This window comes from Heliangelus exortis, chromosome 1 (assembly GCF_036169615.1).
Source record: "Heliangelus exortis chromosome 1, bHelExo1.hap1, whole genome shotgun sequence".
Taxonomy (NCBI): Eukaryota; Metazoa; Chordata; class Aves; order Apodiformes; family Trochilidae; genus Heliangelus; species Heliangelus exortis.
The window spans coordinates 195,546,568-195,566,048 of NC_092422.1; the positions used below are offsets into that span (position 1 = coordinate 195,546,568).

General features: G+C 42.0%; 1 protein-coding gene across 2 annotated transcripts in view; it reads right to left on the bottom strand.

Annotated features, from left to right (window-relative positions):
- The window catches only part of CHCHD3 (coiled-coil-helix-coiled-coil-helix domain containing 3), a 185,451-nt gene extending 167,141 nt beyond the window's left edge, over positions 1–18,310 (bottom strand). For both annotated transcript variants that reach the window (XM_071734222.1, XM_071734221.1), the window contains exons 1-2: positions 18,153–18,310; positions 15,591–15,666 (exon numbers count right to left, since the gene is read on the bottom strand). In XM_071734222.1, the coding sequence (XP_071590323.1) occupies positions 15,591–15,666; positions 18,153–18,233 (157 nt within the window). In that variant the 5' untranslated portion in view covers positions 18,234–18,310. The remainder of the gene's footprint in view (positions 1–15,590; positions 15,667–18,152) is intronic.
- Between the last annotated feature and the right edge of the window lie 1,171 nt (positions 18,311–19,481).

Genomic DNA, 19,481 nt, shown 5'->3' on the forward strand with positions numbered 1-19,481 from the left:
CCGTTGGTGGGAATCCAAGCTCAGAGGAGCTTTAAGCATTGAATTTTCTTGTCAAATGCCAACCTGACAACTGTTTGTGGGGCAGGGCACCCTGGTTTTACCTAAGTGCAGTTTGAAGAATTAGGAATGGGCCTCAGTACCCAAAGAAGTGAAGACTTCCAAGGAGAGGCTGAATGAGATCAGTTAATATGAGTATTTATTGGGGCAAAGAAAAATGTTATTTTCTGATAACCTGCAGCCCATACACACAGTGAAAATGACTGCACACACTTACAAAGAACAAACTCCTCTTCCTTTTTCCCCCCCCCTTGGCTTTTGACAAGTAATTTTTTGGAAACCATCAATTTCTGTTCACCTGACTTTTCAACCTGAACAGATATTGTGTTCCATTCACCCCCATACCTTGCTAACTTCAAATTATTTCATCATGCCCTACACAACAGAGCCTCTTGGTCTTGTCAGAGCAAACCAACCTGAACAATCAATCAGGAGAAAGAAGGCAAGACAAATAAATATAAGGACTACCAAGGAATGGTATTTGCAGGAGGATAGAGCTTCGTGAGGATGCTGCTTCATCAGCCTTCTGACATTCAACCCCTTCCCTACTGCTTACACTATTTCCTAAGCCAGCTGCATGCTCACAGACCCAAATGCCAAAGGAAATTCCCTCTCTGCTTTGTGAAACTAAAAACCAGCAGCATTTTCCTCCCCAGGAAGAAATAAACTAATGATGACCTGCTTTCTCATGGATTAAGGTCCTATTGCTCTCATATACACAACCAGGTTACCTTCTCCCATGTCACTGTGTTACCTGAGCAGAGAAGGGGGAGGATTTCATGGCTGGCTCAGAGCTATGGAGTCATTGCCCACCATGCACTTCATGGAGTCACAGGATGGGTTGGGTTCTCAAGGACCTTAAAGATTATCTACTTCCAACCCCCTGCATGGGCAGGGACACCTCCCACCAGCCCAGGGGGCTCCAAGCCCCATCCAACCTGACCTGAGACACTGCCAGGGATGGGGCAGCCACAACTTCCTTGGACAACCTGGGCCAGGCTCTCCCCACCCTCAAATTCCAGAATTTCCTCCCCATCTCCAACCTCAATCTCCCCTTTCTCTCCAAGTTTTAACCCATTTCCCTTCTCCTCTCCCTACCCCCCCGTGTCCAAAGCCCTCCCCCAGCTTTCTTGGAGCCCCTTCAGATATTGGAAGGTTGCTCTAAGCTCACCTGGGAGCCTCCTCTTCTCCAGCCTGAACAACCCCAATCCCTCAGCCTGGCTTCCCAGGGAGGTGCTCAGCCCTCTGAGCATTTGAGTGGCTCTGCTCTGGACACCTTCCAGGAGCTCTGTGTCCTTCTGCTCTTGGGGACTCCACAACTGGACACAGAGCTCCAGGTGGGGTCTCAGCAGAGCAGAGCAGAGGGGGAGAATCCCCTCCCTTGACTTTCTGTCTCTGCTTCTTTTGATGCAGCCCAGGACCTGCTTGGGAGTGCAACAAAATTCTTAATGTTGAAATAAATCAAGTTTCAACTTACTTGGACTTATTTGTGTGTGAAGCAGTTATTTTCACTTTGCAAATGAGTTCAACCGTATGAAGATAACCCATGATACTTATATATGTAAATAATGCTGGTCAATAATGATACCAGAAAACTTTGCAACAATATCATTGCCACGAATCCATGTGCAAATTTTCAGAAAATATGTACATAAATTAATTAACCTTGTGTGAAATCCAACTCTGAACTGGCTTGGACAAGACAGGATAACAATTTAGAAAGTTAGAAAGAGATTAGCTAAAAACCAAATTATGAGAGGTCATAATGATACTGTGAAAAATCAAGCAGTGAAATTGTCTTCACAGGTGAAGGCTAATGAAAGAAAAGCAAAGAAGTGTTTCACCCAAAGATAACACTCCTCAATATATCTGCTGATCCCATTAACCAGATTTCTCAGTGGCTGGAGTTGCATGGAAAGATAAATTTACAAAATAAAATTGACATTTTGATTTAAAGCAATCTAGCAAGTTAAAGCAACATTTTAAAGGGAGGAAATATTTTCCAGTGGAAGCTGATTATTCAGAAAAAAAAAAAAAAAAAAAAAAGTGTAACCATCTCTGTATGAACTTCTGATTTCATTTATCAATGACATGGGCACTGGAATTGTTCATGAAGTCTGAGAGCAATCACTTCACCTGAAATTAGGTACAAAGAAGCCTGCAGTGATAAATAAGTGGATCTTTAACAGCTGCTGTGGTATGCTCTAATCCAATCTCCTGTTTGTTCATTCTAATTATAACAACAGGCTTAGACACAGATGTTTTGCATCAGTGCAGAGAAAACAGTAGTTCCAGAACTTGTTTGTTCAGCTCGGATGCAAACTGTAACACATTTGTTCTCCCTGCTGCTGATTTAAAAAGGATATAAGAATTTTAAATCAAGTCCAACTATAAGAACCTTTAAATAGCATTTGGAACAAGGTCCTGTAAATGAGAATCACTGCCTTAGAAAGGGAAATGCAGGAGAATCTGTAAACACTTCTGCCACAAAGGGAACACTCCCAGTTTCCTGCATCCCATACAGCAGCATCCTTAATTTAAATAAATCTTAAAGATTTAGTAACAAAGTGACAGAAGACTTTTCACATCATACGAATGGTTGGATCCAAGAAGTCAGCTTAGAAATAGCCAGTATACACATTTCAAATGCATTCACCACAACAAAAAAAAAAGGTTTCTGTTGAGGAAAGGGGAGGTGACTTAAAGCATTTTAATGTGTCTTCCTTAAATTTCAGCAAAACCACCTTTAAATGTAATTTTCAGCAGACAGCTGCAGTATTGGCAACCTTTGAAACATAACTGAAGTATTTTCAGCTCAATATTTAGCATTGAATTGCTGCTTGCAATAATAACTGAAAAGTGACTGTAAGCAACATGAAGCTGGGACCTTCACAACTATTTCATTACTCAGAAATTAAATAAAGGACAAATGATGACAAGCAACTTTTTAATAATAGGTAATGAGATGTGCTAACAAAACCTGCTTTTTCAAATGCCTGATCTCTAAACTGATGTTATTCCAACCAGCATTTTAATCTTCTAAGTTGTTAGCAGTCAGAAAAACAAATTTTTAAAGAAGGACCAAGTATTGTTATGTATATGGAATAAACTGCCTGGAATAACAAGTAGCATGAAGAAGCACAGGGAAGAGCTGGTAGCATCTCAAATACCAGAAAGTGAATTCAGGAATTTCATAAAATGTACAGGGGAAAAAGAAAAAGGCTGTTCTAGGGGGTAAGTGGTCAGAAACACAAATCCTGAGGAGAAAGAGTCATCTGTCAACAAAAATGCTTCCAGTAAATTGGGAAATCTGAGGTTCACTTCCTCTCCTCCCCCCTGCAAATGGCAGAGCAAATTAAAACAAATCAAAGTTCAACAGACAAACTGGCACAGAAACAGTAAATTGGTCATCACTCAGAACTTAGCTGACAGAGTAATGTAATGTGACATTCAGTGCTTCTTCCAAAAACTGCAGTTTCCTTAGGTTTCTGCTTAGCACTGAAGTCACTCTGCTATATAATCACTGCCTTTCTTAATTCTTTCTACCAATTTCTGCAGCTATTACTTTTTCTAGTGAATTTCAGAATGCTCATACATCTCCCCCTGTCACTCAGCAACAGGGTAAATGAGTCCTTGCTCTTATGATAAACAGCCTCCTCACCAAAAAATAAAAAAGGGGGGGAAAAAGGAAATCAAGCATCTTGGGGGAACTCAACTCATTCTGTATAAAGCTCCAGAGATGAAGGAGATGTAAAAACCTTTCACAAGATGAGATGAACAACCACATCTCACCCCTAGACTAAATGACTGGCTTAGATTAGATGCTAATTTTTCAGATGATTAACATAAGTGAAATCAAAGTTAATTGGAGATAAAAAGTGACCATCAGAAAAATTGGCTTCATGAAGCATTGTCAGAACTACACAACAAACTTTGCAAGCAAAGGGAAGACAAAAAAAAAAAAAAAGTCCTATTTTTTAAATTTAGATTTCAAAGAAAAAGGAGCACTACCTGAAAACTTCAATTTTCAGTCTGGTGTTCTCCAAAACTGTAGAAATAGATCTCAGCATGAGATCATTAAAGAAAAAAAAAAAAAAGACATTAAGGAGTTTAGTGTACATGCAAACCAGTCTGGGAAAAAAAAAATAGGAGCAGTAGCTGAAACTGCACATTGTTCCCCTGAGGCAGAAGAGATGAAGTCTCTAAGTGGTTTCCTCCTGTTTAACTAAAAAAAAAACCTAAAAAAATCTAGTACAAAGCTTACAAAAAGTAGCACAATATACTTAACCTGCCTGATCTGACAAGTGATGAAGAGTTTTAGTAACACTTCACTGCAGCCTGAAGATGAAAGAATAAAGCAAAGCTTTTCTTTCCATCTCAATGTGATAAATTGTACATTTCAAGTGTTCTTTTATATCCCATTGGAGATTCTCTACCAGGTAAATAAATTGTAATGGAAAGAAAAGCAGTATTTGCTACTAAAACCACAAGGTTTTATTACTTGGAGGTCTCCTTGTCCTGCAAAACAATCCTTACCAGTTCACTGGAGCCTTGGTTGAGTCATATTTTGATACATTCTCCCTTTCAGCAGACCCTCACTTCTTTTCATTTTATTGACAGCTGTAGCCAGTGGGGAGATAATTTGGCTAAGAATATATTTTACTGTAAAGCAGAGAGGATGCTGCACAGCAGAACAAATTTCCTTGCAGGCTGCTATCAAGATGAGTATTAGTGAAAGCAAACTGTTCTAACCTGTTTTATTTCATTTAAGTTATCCATATTTTTCTTTTATTCTTGAAGAGAGCAGAATTATTCAAACTGCTCCAAATGACTCCTGTTCCAACAATCCTTTAAATGACAGATCCTTTTATCTTAACCTGCTATCTGGTCATTTTCACCTGTAATCCCAAGTCTCTGAAGGACAAAGGAGAAATAGATGGTGTTAATTCTGGTGCCCAGACACAGCATGGACTAAAGCAGTCAAAGGTTGACATTTCAGAGGAAATATTAAGTAATATTTTAATGCCTACTGCTAGTGATGTTTGGCACATTTACCTCTGAATATGAACCAAGAATCTGAGAATGTGTGAGCTCTGATTTCTGCAAGAACTTACATAGAAGATTTCTAACAAGGAATTCATCAAAACATGTCCCAAACAGGCATCATTCTCTGTTAAATTCTGATTGCTAGAGGATAATGTAACAGATATTAGTAATAAAATAAATTAATAACACACACACCAAGATAAAAAGCATGTTGCCAGATATCTATTTAATTCTAAACTGAGGGGGTGAGCAGGGAGGGGCAAGGAATAAAATAATTTTAAAAGCCAACATCTTTCTGACTCTGCCTCATAAACATTTGATAAATTCCTTTTTGAAAAAGCTCACCCTATGGATAAGTTCCAAGTGCCTATGCTCAAAGGTCTAAAACTTTGCCAGGATTTAACCAGAAAACAATTCAGTACTCAGAACTAGTAAAAGGCAGTGGCACCAATTCCATGCATAAATGCATAACCACTTAGTCTTTAAATCTCATTATTACATGCTGTTTTGAAAAGGGCTTCATGAACTGTGCCCAATCTCTTTATTCCCAGGTTAAATTTTTTTCTCCATGTTATAGTTTCCCTGGCTTTCTTAATTAAGCTCACTGCAGCACTAGAAATTAATCCAGGAATCACATGCCAGCCACCAGCAGTTGTTTTTCAACATGATTTTCTGCTAACTAATCACACATTTTGTTCAAGCATGCAGGAATCTTGAGCCTCCACGTCAGAAACCAGGTGGTTCTAACTTTTAAGTCAGAAGCAAATACTTTGGATATGCTTGTTATACTTGGCTATCACCAAAAAAAAAAAAAAAAAAATAAAAAAATTGCTTTATATGTGTACTGCACAACTACTCCAAAAGATTTTCAGAGCAAACGGCTGCACTCAGTAAACCCTAATAGGGCACAGGCAGCCTTAAGCAGAATAGCATGAAATTTAATTTTGACAAATCCACTTGAGACCAAAAAGCACACAGTATGTGGTACACAAGAATTACCTGTTTCTAAGAATACACAGAACCAAAAATGACACTTCAAAATGAACGCCCACGGAAAGGAAAATTCTGCCTCGCTGCAAAAAGCCCCAGACACAGCAAACCAGTTGTTAAAGAACAAAAAAAAAAAAAAAAAAGAAAAACAACTCTAAAAGAAGCTGACTATCATCACAACAAAACTATCTCAGCCTGAGCCCTAGTTATTTATGCATACAAACAGGACAGGACTTGACACACTGAGTGCTCTTTCTTTAAATTTCATTTACAATACCAAAAGTTCTCCATCAGCTGTAAAACTGAGAACCCCTACATAAATCCATCAAATCTCTACCCAATATTTGACAACATTCATGGGATATATTGGCTCTCTCATCCTGACCCTCATGTAGGAGGAATAAAAAACAAATAGACCACAACTCAATCCCACAAGCTCTCAAAAAACTGCCACCAGTTAAGAAAAAAAAAAAAAAAATTAAAAATTGCATGCAGAACCCTTGAAAGCCTCAGAATTCTTTCCTGTAGCTCTCTTTACAAAAATGCATAACAACAAACAAGGGAATAATGGGAGCAGAGGAGAGAGGGGAGGGATGGGAATCAGTGACTGCAATTCTAATCTTCAAGGCCTCCCACTCATGGGCCACTTTTTTTTCATACAAATTTGAACATGATCACTTAATTACAATGAAAGAAAGAAACAGAGGGTAAGAGGAAGGGGAAGAGAGAGCTTTTCTATATTTGTCCCATCCTTCCAACTGTACAATAAAACTTAAGATGTGATCAAACTTTCTATGATTCTATGGTTATGCCAAATTTCTATCTGGCCAAACTCCAATTTAACACAAACTTAATTCCTTGGAGCATATTTAAGTGCATATTTTTAATGCTGTCCCCCACTGCACTAAAATAGATATAAGTATCTCAGGGGGCCTGTTGGGTTGGCTATTTTTAAATTGCTATTATTACCTGTAAAAGCTTAGGTTTTTCCATCATAAAAAATAAGTTAATCCTTCCTCAAATAGCGTTAAGTATTTTTTCAGTAATAAGAGAAAAAAATAATTCTAAACTACAAAAGCCTGAGGTTTGTGTCATCTCCAAACATTCTCCTGCTGAAGATGAAGTCCTGGCTGCTCATGTCATGTCCATGCTCCCCAGGTCCATGAACTTTGTGCTGAGACTGCCTTCCTTCCACCAGCACTGGTACTTGGACCATCAGCAGTGAAATTACTAAAGAAAAGAGCTGGGTTTTTTGGAACAACTGCTCCAAAATGGGGTCATCACCAGGAAGCAAAAGTGAATACTGTTGGACCTGTGTGTGCTCCTGTTTCACTGCTCTGAATACACAAGATTCAGCTAACAGTGCTAAACTGGTGCAAAATTCTTCTCACGAGGTGTTTCTGGATGGTTCAGATCACTGGACACCAATTTCTAGCAGGGAAAGACACAATCAGAGGTGAGATCATTAGATGAGGTCACTTGAAACATCAGAGTAGAGCCTTCTATGACATCTGCATAAGAAGTTCCAATACCTTTTGCCCCTCATTCTTGTTCTACCTTTTGATATTTGTTTAAAACATCTGCTGTGCCACAAGATGCTTCAGAACTCAAAATGCAATTCAAGTGGAAAGCCCCAAGGCCCAGTCCTGATGACATCTCCAAAATGGTATTTCAGTGAAGAAGCAAAATGCTGCTTGTGAAATTGAGGAAATTCTGGGCATACAGTATGAGAGAGTAACCCAGGCACATCCAGGCTTTTTCATTCATACCAGAAAAAAAAAAATATCTGTTCATATGCAACATCAACATTCATAACATTCAAGATGTTCCTCTTAGACAATCATTTATTTTCTTCCCTATTCCACAACCCAAATCTTTCAAACAATTAAATTAGGGCTTTTTCCCTACTCTAAGATTCTCATCATGCCTACTCAACCCCCTATTAATTATTCAGCATCTTTTTGATTAAATTAATACAGTACTATGAGAACACAGAGTGAACTAATCTCTTCCTGAACTCCAGATTACTATGAATTAAAAGAAAACAGCTGTACAGGTTGCATTATTCCCTAGTTCATCCTTCTAATTTTAGTACCATTTTACAAGGACATCCACCTGAAAGCGTTCAGAGAACACCTTGCATGACACAGCCAGTGAGAACTTTAATTTATGCAGTATTTGCTTCATCTCCCCTGCAGAATTCTATCATCCCTACACTCCTGCAATGGAGTGACATGAATGTCAGACTCAACTAAAGATTTGCTGTTACTGTGACAGCATTAAAAGTTTGGCATCTTTAGCAGTCTAGTGAGTTACAAGACACTTCACCTTTTGATAATAAAATACTTCCATCAATAGCAAACCTTTAACCCAAAAAATATCAATATACATCACAGAAAATAAAGTTACCTCCAAGAAACTCAGTGACAACTAAGTGGCAATCTAGCAAGCCACAGGAGAGCAGGAGGGAGCATCTGAAAGAATACCCAAGAAGGCTTGCTCAAATTTAGATTGTGCATCAAAAAAAAAAAAAAATACCCTGAGCAAGTGTCAGCAGCTTCTGATGAAGCTGCCCTTCCTCTCCAAGTCAGTGTATTACACTCTACAGCTACTGCCTTCAAAGAGCAGTAGGATAAACCTCACCCAGCAAAGCTGACAAAGATCCTAGAGGATGTATCCTTGCCATGACAGCTACATCAGAGGCTTCCAATCACAAGGCAGCAGTAGTTCTCACAAAAACCTCTGCATCCCTTTTGAAAAATTACTCATTTTTTTCCCCAGAGGTCAGAGGGAAACCAAACCTAAGCCTTTATTAAAAACAAACCCAATTATTATTCTGCAAGATGCAAATCGTGGCCTTCCAGGCTACCAGTGGTCCAGACACCAGTTGATTGGGAATTTCTACTTGAATTAATTCACACAGGTTTGTGGTACCAGGTTAAGTTTAAAACCTCCTTCTAAAGAGCACAAAGACCTGTACTTAGAGGAAGGCAAAATAAACATTACCAAATGGTGAGGTCAAGCTCTCCTGGTTGCTGCTGGAAGAAGGAAAATCCATGTCAGTGACTGCCAGGAGCTCCCTGAGATTTATGGTGTCTCAGAGCAAGATAAACAGCAGGGAAAATCCTGCACCAAAATGTCTTGCTAAGCCTCAGGTTTTGTTTGCTTGTTTGTTTTCTCTTTCTAAAAATAAGTGGAATTATACAAGAGAAAAAAAATTAAAATCACAGAAATATCATTCTACTTCTTTTAGTTTATGCAGAGCAAAAGTGTTGTTGCAACAAAAATGTAGATGAAAACAATTAATATACTAAAGGGCACAGAAGTGATGGGATTTATTTGCAGAGGATTCTTGCTTAGCTGGCATAAATTGAGCCTCACTCTGTAAACCTTCACATACTCATAAAAAATGAAAATACAAAACAATTCCAAGTTACAAACAATAAGACAGAGCCTCTCAAGTTTTACCACGAGGTATTCCAGTTTCACTTTATTTCAGGCAGCATCTGACCATCCATAATTATAAGTACCATCAGAACATGATTCAGTTCTTTATTTAAATTAAGCTTAAAAAAAAAAAAAAGCTTCCTAAAAGCCAGACAAGGAACAAGGACAATGACTCTCAAATTTTTCAGCCTCATGCTCTTGGGAGTGCACATTGCAAAAGATCAGGTCAGGTGCTCATAATGGTCCCTTCTCACATTGTAAGGACTGGAAATGCTCTGTTGCACTTTTTATTTTCACACCCTACCACCAAAATGGAATTGAATCCTGGAATTGTTCTGGTTGGATAAAACCTTGAAGATCATCAAGTCACCAACCCAACCCTACCAGGTCTCATTCTTAAACCATATCCCTCAGCACCACATCTACACAGTTCTGAAATCCCTCCAGGGCTGGTGATTCAGCACTGAAAAGGTTATTAGACACTGGCACAATCAAGAAGTTTCTTCTAATATCTAATCTCATCCTCCCTTGGCACAACTTCAGACCATTTCTTCTTTTTTTTATTGCTTCTTCCTTTGCTGAAGAGACCAACCTCCCCTTGGCTTCAGCCTCCTTTCAGGGAGTTGCAAAGAACCAGAAGGTCTCCCTTCAGCATCCTTTGCTCCAGGCTCAGCATCCCCAGGTCCCTCAGCTACTCCTCAGCAGATTTGTGCTCCAGACCCTTCCCCAGCTCTCTTGTCCTTCTCTGGACATGCTCCAGCCCCTCAAGGTCCTACTTGTCAAGAGCAGCCCAGAACTAACCCCAGAAATCAAGGTGCAGCCTCACCAGTGTCAAGTATAAGAAAACCATCCCTTTCCTGGTTCTGCTGGTCCCAGCCAGGATGCTCTTGGTCTTCTTGGCCACCTGGGCACTCTGCTGGCCCATGTTGTGAGCAAACATCTCCAGGTCCTTTTCTGCTGGGCACTTCCAGCCATTCTTCCCCAAACCTGTGGTGTCACCTGGGGTTGTTGTGACCCAAGTGCAGGACCCAGCACTTGGCCTTGTGGAACCTCAAACAATTGGTCCCAGTCCATTGACCCAGTCTCTAAGGAGCCTTCCTACCCTCAGGCAGATCAACAATCCCACCCTAATTAGTATCCCCTGCAAAGTTAATGAGGGTGCACTCTATCCCCTTGCTCAGATCATTGATAAAGGTATTAGACAGAACTCACCCCACCACAGAGTCCTGGGGAACACCACTGGTGGTCAGCTGGATTTAACTCCATTAACCCCCAAATTCTTTGGAGCCACAGGATCATTCAGGTTGGAAGAGGCCTCAGGAAATCATTTTGGTCAAATTCTCTTGCCCAAAGTAAGGTCAGCCTCAAGGTCACACCAGATTGTTCAGGGGTTTACCCACTCATGTCTTGAAAGTCTCCAAGGATGGAGACTGCACAGGCTCACTGGGAAACCTCTCCCAGTGCCTCACTGGTCTCATCATCACAAAGATTTTCCCTATTTCCACTCTGAACCTCTCCTGCTTCAACATCCACTGTCCCCTGCACTCATAGGATGCACATCATGAAAAACTTGTTGCCAGCTTCTTAGGAAGCCCCATAGGTATGGAAAAGCTGCTCTTCAGCCTCCTCAGAACCTCCTCTTCAAGCCAAGTTTCCTCAGCCGCTCAGGCACTCCAACCTTTGCTGAGCTGATCAATGGCTTCTACTGGGGGACCTAAAACTGGATGCAATATTTGAGATTTAATCTGTAAAGTGCTGAAAAGAAGAGGATTATCACTTCCCTCTATCTACTAGCCATAGTCTTGTTCATACAGCCTTATCTCCAGGGCTGTGAGATATCTTAAGATGCTCTTATCTTTTTTTGCCACCTGGGCAGAAAGCTGCCTCACACACACCATGCTGCCTGCCAGGCTGCTCAGCTCCTTCTCAGCAAGGTTACAGAAAGGAATTGCTCCTTCCTCAGCACTTCCCTGCACTTGGCCTTGTTGAACTTCATCCAGATGCTGTTGGTTCCTTCCCCAAGCCAGTCCAGATCCCTCTGGATAGTCCCAGCCCTCAAGAATATTGAATGTGACCCCTCTGGTTTGGGAGATCTGCACTGAGGAGCACAAACTCCACCTAAGGTGGGACTGGATGACCTTAGAGACCTGATCCAACCTGAACAATTCCATGATTCCTCCTCCAGGACACCAATAAAGCTGTAAATAGGACCAACTTCTGCACAACTCCACCTAAGATTTATGATCCTATGACTCTCATCATCCAACAAGATTTTTTTACCTTCACTTGTCCACTCACCCACTGCAACATCTTAACTTGGGGGTAAGATCAGTGAGAGAGAAAGTGCTGAATACCTTCTGAAACTGAGGTAAATGACACTTAAAACCTCTCCTTTAACCCCAAATCCACTCATTTTGTAGTCTGTCTTTGCAGCCACCCTTCCTTTCACACTGGAGATGCACCACAGGCTCCCAGTTTAACCAGACCAGCACTGGAATGGACCATTCCTGACTTAGGAAGAGGTTGATCTTAAGGCCCTCACAGTTTTCCTGAGCATATCCCTCAGAGCTGCCTCCCATGGGATCCCAACAAACTCTCTTCATAAACTGAAGGTTGATCTCCTAAAATGCAGCTGAAGTCCAGCTCCAACTAGAACCTAATCCTTCAAATCCCTGTGTATCTCACCAATATTTCGTGTCACATTTCTGATTGAGTTAAGACCCCCTGGGCTGCTGACACCACCAAAAGACACCAGCACAGAGTACACCACTAAAAGGTGTCACTTCACACATTCTGTTGGACCTTGAGGTCCCCTGCCTTCTGAGGATCCTTGAGTTCCCATCAAACCTGATATTCTATAAATCTATGAAATGAACAAGCTAAAAAAATGTGGGTTTTTTTCCACTGGAACACTGGAAACATGTCAGGTCTGACTTAACTTCTGAGGAGGTTTCAGCAGTGCCCACTTTATTACTCACCTACACAACACAATATTTTATGGCATGGGTCCTTTACTGATTTGTTTTCAAGAACATATTACAGTTTTTAAAAGGAAAAACCCCCTCTGTGTCCTCAGCATAATCTCCTTCTTCAAAGAGAAAAAAAATGTCTGCCTGAGATGCAGGGACTCTTGATAACTTAAACATTTGTTCTTTATTTTTGATAATAAGACTATTAGCTTTTCAGATATCCACTAAGCTAAAATGAATCAAATCATTCCCTTTGTCTCTCATGACTGAAGCCCTAGGTATAATATACACAAAGTTCTCTTTGTCTGACCAAATTAGTTTTCATCAATATTGCTTTAGGAATTACAGACATACTTTAAGGATTTTACACTTGTTAAATATTTCAGTGCATTTAATATTACTCAGAAGTCAGAAAATGATCCCAGCAAGCTAGGATGCTTTAAGATGTAGTATTTAGATGTCAGATTTCATTGTAAGTGTGTGTAATTTCATTTTCCAACCCCAAACTGAAGTCAATAAATTCATCATACATTGGCAAGCAACAAGATACACTTTCTTTCATATAATGTAATCCATTATTCCTCCACCAAAAGCTATCAAAGACTCAACTTCAAGAAAGGTCTTTCTAATAGCTGTAATGGTTTTCCCTCTAGACATCTTTCTACAGAAGAAAAAAAAAAAAGTTATTTGTCTGGAACATATAAAGATATAAATGCAACCTAACAAATTGTTAAGTTCAAAAGTTGCCCAGCTGGTAATCCAGAAGCCAGAGTCAACTTCCAAACACCACCAATCCATGGAAAACTCTCTTCAGAAGCAATGAGTGGTCCACTCAGTCAGAAAAACCAAGTTACTGTCACCAGATTCACAAATAGGAGGGAAGCTGCTGTCTGGACTCAGGGCACTGATTAACAGGGCAAGAAGTTTTACCAAGAAACCAAGCCCCAGCTCTGCTGCATCCTAGAAGGAAGATCCCTAAATTTGGGATCCAGCCCCACAGCCAACAAAATATTTGAATATCAAGTGACCAGAGCACCAGCTCTGAAGCAAGCACCCATCCTGTAATGACACCTCAGACAAACACAACTTCTGCCAAGTTAAATGGAGCTACAAAATAAACAAGGAGTTTGACTGTTCTTCCATCATCAAAGATCCTTAATATATGTAATTCTTAATAAAAAAAAACAAAAAAACAAAAAAAAACAAAACATCCAAGGAGAAAAGAATGAGTAGCACAGTAACAACAGTAACATATACTTAAGTATAATTTAATCCTTCTAAATAAAAATTATTGTAGCAACTGAGGTATAACACCAATTACAGTTGCCTGGGGAAATACAAGCACTTCACCTAAATCACTACTTCTTGGAGCAGAAATACATATAAGGTTTCCCAAGCTTGCAAAGGGTCAAGCAATTCAGTGAACCTTCAATAAATAATAAGCACTATTTCCAACACACAAAGAGAAAAGAAAATAAAGGACCAAGATCTGTACAAGCAGTGAATCAGCAAAGAATTAGGGAGGTATTGCAGCCTTCCTCTCTAGTCACCACATCCCAAAAATCAGATGCTTATTCATAAAACTACTTCCATCCCTCAGATTTTAAGGATGAAAAAAAAGCAACAAGCACTGCCATTAAAGCAGGTAGGAAGTGCAAGCATTATTTACTATAAATCCTTTACCTACAGTAATTTCTTCACCACAATAAAATAGATGTACATAATGAGAAGGCTGCTATTTAAAAAGAAAAAAAGATAGACCACCTGGCAGTCCATACACAACCCAAACCCCTGCTCCATTCAAACACCACTTCAGCAAGTCTTAAATACCAAGTGATTTTATTGGGGAAATAAATTTCACAAGCCAGGTGACAGTTTTAGTCATTTTTAGTACTGGTATTTTCCTTCCCTTCACTATGCCACAGATTTCCTATTCATAAAGTAGAAAAAACTTCTGAAACAGCAACATTGGGGAGCCCCAATATTTGTAAAACATCTTGTGCTGGATTTGCTTGACACCAACAGATGCTTCCACCTGACCTCTTCACCTCAGTATTCATAGAGGGGGAATTCATCTCATCCTGAAGTAGAATTCTCCAATAAAGCAGACAAATTGTCCCCCAAAAGGTCTTTTTCTACTGACTAGAGAGTGAGCCCAGCTTGGATACAGACACCTTCAATTAAGCAACAGGAAATCAACTTTTTGCTTCAGATTAAAGAAATATGCTGTGATCTGTTCACTCAAGTCTTCCTGCAAGGGAAACAACTGCCAGAGGACTTGTTTCTAAATCAGAGTGTTGAGTTTTGGTGGGATTATTTGTAAGGATCAAGGGAAAAGGCCTTTAGAGGATCCTGGTATCATTAATATTTCTGGAGCACTGGTGAGGTGCTTTACTTGAACTCTGCAGCTTTCACACAGCTGAAAAACATAAATCACCTGCTCCAATCCCTGCCAGTCCTTTTCACTCCTTCAGCAACTCCATGGTCTTCACTGTGCTCCAGGATTTTGAATCAGAGCACAGGCTGCCTGGAATGTTCTTGTTTGATGCATTTGAACAAACCACAGTAATGAAATACAAAAGGTTAAAAAAGCCATCACCCTGAGCCATCCATCTCCATCAACTTCTTCCCACTGTTCCATGATAGGAAAACAACACTTTCTTTTAATGTTTAGGTCTATTTAAAGAGAAGCTCACTATACTAAAATTCAGCATTGGATAAGAGTGCAAGACTTCTCACTTCAGAACTCAATACATATTTGAAACAGATGCTTGCTTTTAATATTGCTTTTTTTTTAAAGACATAAAGGCCTTGAACAATGCATAATGCCTTAGAAAAATCAAGCCTAATAAACAGTTGTGCTTTACACTTTATTGTGAGTCAGAGGAAAATAAAGAGTAATACAACTCCTTTAAAAGCCTACAAACGACTGCCTTGCTCAAAAGGAGATGAGTAAAAATGTTAATGTCAAAAAAAAATCATCTGCACAAAATGGCAATGAGTTCATTACAAGTCTCTGAAAGGCACATTTAATTTTCTTCCTCTCTTTAAAAACAGAAAACATGGACATAATGGGCATACCTGCTCCAGATCGGTGTGGGCGCCTCCCACTGGGTGAAGAGGGCTCCTTCATCCGATCAATGACACTGTCAGAGAGCTGAAAAAATGGAAAAATAGAACCCTTAAACACAAGCAGTCTACTCCTCCTCCTTTATCCCCATTCTCCCTCTTCTTTCCACAAAAAAATTGAGTTTAAACAAAAAAAAAAGACAGAGCCATGACAACACGCCAGCTGCTGAAATGCTATAGACAGTACAAAGTAAACTTTGTATTTCTCCTTTTTTTTTTTTTTTTTTTTTTTGCTTTTTTTTTTGCTTTCTCAAAACACCATAAGATCATATAGTAAGATACAGGGTTTCAGGAAAGGTAAAAGAATCACCAGCTTTTGAGCTGCTGTTTGTAATTAATCAGCCTTTCTGCCTTTCTCAGTTTTTTGGATGACATCAAACCCCACACCAGAGCACTTGACCCAGGAGGAACTTCAGCCTGACAAAGCCCTCAAAATCCTTTGTGCTCACAACAACTGTGGTCAGCCACTGAATTCATCCCAGTGTTGAAACATGGACAAAAAACACTGCCAGAAATTAAACCAGAAAATGAGAATAATGCCCAGTTTCAGATCTACTGTAGCCCGTGGAAAAAATAAAATAACTAAAGTTAAAGAAATAACATGAAAGCTTTTGTTTCCCAATTTCCAACTGGCTTCCCTGAAGTGCAACTCTTCCCAAAATAATGTTTTGACTGCCTGTGAGAACTAATGTTAATTAGCCAATTCTTTATTAAACCTACAGCATGACATCTCTCACTGGTAGAAATCTATATTACAAAGACTTTGCTGAAATGTGTCAACTAAAATAAAATAACTAAAATAATAATGTATAAACTAAAATAAACCTAAAGCATACAATACTTTCAGTCTAAATTCCTCACCCCAGCCCCAAAACCCTCAATTTCACAGTTTGTTTTACTTGTGTAAAAAGATCCACTTTTGGGTGGATGCCCTGTTGAGCAACATCATTTATTTTGTGAAGCTACCTCTTCCTACTTCATGCATTTATTTCAAGATGCAGAACACTTCAGAGAAATTCCAATACCTCTTCTCAGGATTTAAGGATGTTTCAGAGCACCTAAAGTTTGTTGTGAGCACTTAAATTCCTGTCATGTACATCAGAGCACTAATGACCAGAAGTGAAAAATATTACTATGCTAAAAAAGCAGCAGTGGTTATCATGATTATTTTTGCAACACTCCTCTCTCTGAGCAGTAATAAAAAACAATAAAATAAAAGACAACTTATTATCAACCCTGGTACAAAAATGAGGGGTTTTCAGCCTGGAGAAGGCTCCAGGGAGACCTTAGAGCACCTTCCAGTATCTGAAGGGGCTCCAGAAAAGCTGGGGAGGGACTTGGGACAAGGGCCTGGAGGGATGGGACCCTCCGAGGGGGAAGGGTTTCCAGCTGGGAGAGGGGAGATGGAGAGGAGATCTTGGGCAGGGAGGGAGGGAGGGAGGGAGAAATAGTTTGGGGTGAGGGTGCTGAGCTTTAGAACCAGGTTGCCCAGGAAAAGAGTCTCTGCCCCATCCCTGGCAGTGTTCAAAGCCAGGTTGGATGGGGCTTGGAGCAATCTGGGAGGGAAGTGTCCCTGCCCATGGCAGGGGGGTTGGAATGAGCTGAGCTTTCAGTTCTCTTCCAACCCAAACCATTCCAGGATTCTGTTTCCTGGGGAGGGAGGGAGAAATTCTTTGGGATGAGGGTGCTGAGCCCCTGGGTGCCCAGGTTGCCCCCAGAAGCTGTGGCTGCCCCATCCCTGGAGGGGTTGAAGGTTGGACGGGGCTTGGAGCACCCTGGGCTGGTGGGAGGTGTCCTTGCCTATATGGTAGAGGGCTGGGACTGGATCCTCCAACCATCTGGATCCTCACACCAACTGGATCCTCACACCAACTGGATCCTCACACCAACTGGATCCCCCAGCCCATCCCTTCCACCCCAGCCCATCCTGTGAATACACCAAAAAACTTCAAAGCTGCAAGTTTTCTCCCCAGGCACCTTGTGTCACAAACAATCTCTTGGGACATTCCAGGTAACAGCATGCCATAAACTGAGAAAAAAAACAGGAATTCTGCAGGAAGACAGGAAGGGAGATAAACCACATGTCAGAGAGCAGAGCATGGGAAAAGGGAGGAGCTCTCAGCTGTAGAGGTCAGGGAAAGACAAGCCCAAACTCTGCTGCTTGGACATCTCTGCTGTCAAGTGCCCCACTGCCTGTCACCAAGCTGGGGGGAGGGCTGCCTCACGACAGCTTTCTGTCGCGACAGACACCTCTAAACTGCACCCCGGCTTTCCCTGCTCCTCTAGAAACCCAAAAAGAAAGTGAAAGGGGAAAAACGGCCTGGATGCCACCGAGGGAGAAGGGACGGGAAAGAAAGGGAGCAAGAAGGGGTACAGGGGGGGGATGGAGGGGAAAGGGTCTGAGGGAGAGGTGGGGGGGTGCAGGGACGGACACGGGCCCAGCTCGGAGAAGGGTCAGGTCCGCAGGGGTTTCGGGGAGAAAAATCCGAATCCCGGGGCTGACACCGCTCTCACCCGAACGCCCTTGACCACCGTGATGTTCTCATTCTCATCCGCCTCGAAGGTGACCCGCCGGGTGCTGGTCCCGCCGCCCATCTTGGCCCGGAGCGCACCAGGCCCAGGGACGGCCCCAAGGAGACTGCCGGGGCCTCGCTGCCAGAGCGCCCCGCAACAACGCCGCCTTTCATTGGCCCGCCGCTCTCAACAACCCGCCCCTCCCCTTTAGAACCTGCCTTCCTATTGGCTGCGGGAGGGTAGCCATGGAAACGGCGCACCCCTCAGCACCAAAGCGGAGAGGGATCCGGAAAGGGTCGGGAAACTTTTTGGGTTTCAAGTTTCCCCGGGGTGGGCGGACTACAAATCCCACGATGCTTCGCGGCAGGAGGCGGGGGGGTGGGATCTGTGCACTTGCGCGGTGCCTGCTGGGTAGTGTAGTTCTTCCCTTACCCAGGCGGTGAGGAGGTGACCGTCCCTCATGGCGCGTTGGGGCACGGGCACTGTCTGAGGGGATTTTCTGCTTATCCCGCTGGAATCCCCAAGAGCAGAAGGACACAGAGCTCCTGGAAGGTGTCCAGAGCAGAGCCACTCAAATGCTCAGAGGGCTGAGCACCTCCCTGGGAAGCCAGGCTGAGGGATTGGGGTTGTTCAGCCTGGAGAAGAGGAGGCTCCCAGGTGAGCTTAGAGCAACCTTCCAATATCTGAAGGGGCTCCAAGAAAGCTGGGGGAGGGCTTTGGACACAGGGGGGTAGGGAGAGGAGAAGGGAAATGGGTTAAAACTTGGAGAGAAAGGGGAGATTGAGGTTGGAGATGGGGAGGAAATTGTTGAATTTGAGGGTGGTGAGAGCCTGGCCCAGGTTGTCCAAGGAAGTTGTGGCTGCCCCATCCCTGGCAGTGTCTCAGGTCAGGTTGGATGGGGCTTGGAGCCCCCTGGGCTGGTGGGAGGTGTCCCTGCCCATGCAGGGGGTTGGGACTGGATGAGCTTTGAGGTCCCTTCCAACCCAAACCATTCCAGGATTCCATGAAAATATGGTTTTGGGGTCTATCTCCAGCTGAGATATAAAAGCCCCAAGTGCTGTTCCAGGGAGTGTTTCAGAGCTGCACAACCCAGGGGCATTTGGATCTCCTTGCATCCAGTGTCCATCAGGATGCCCAAAGATGGGAGAACTTCAGTCCTTCCATCAGCTGATTTAACTGAGCCACTTGGGGGGTTCTGACCCTGCAGAAGGGGACAGGGCTGAAAGGACCCAGATGACAGAAAAGTGACCCAAGCACAGCCCTGACACAGATTATCCTGAGGATGAATTTCCCAGGATTGCTGTGGCTGCCCCACTGATCCCTGGCAGT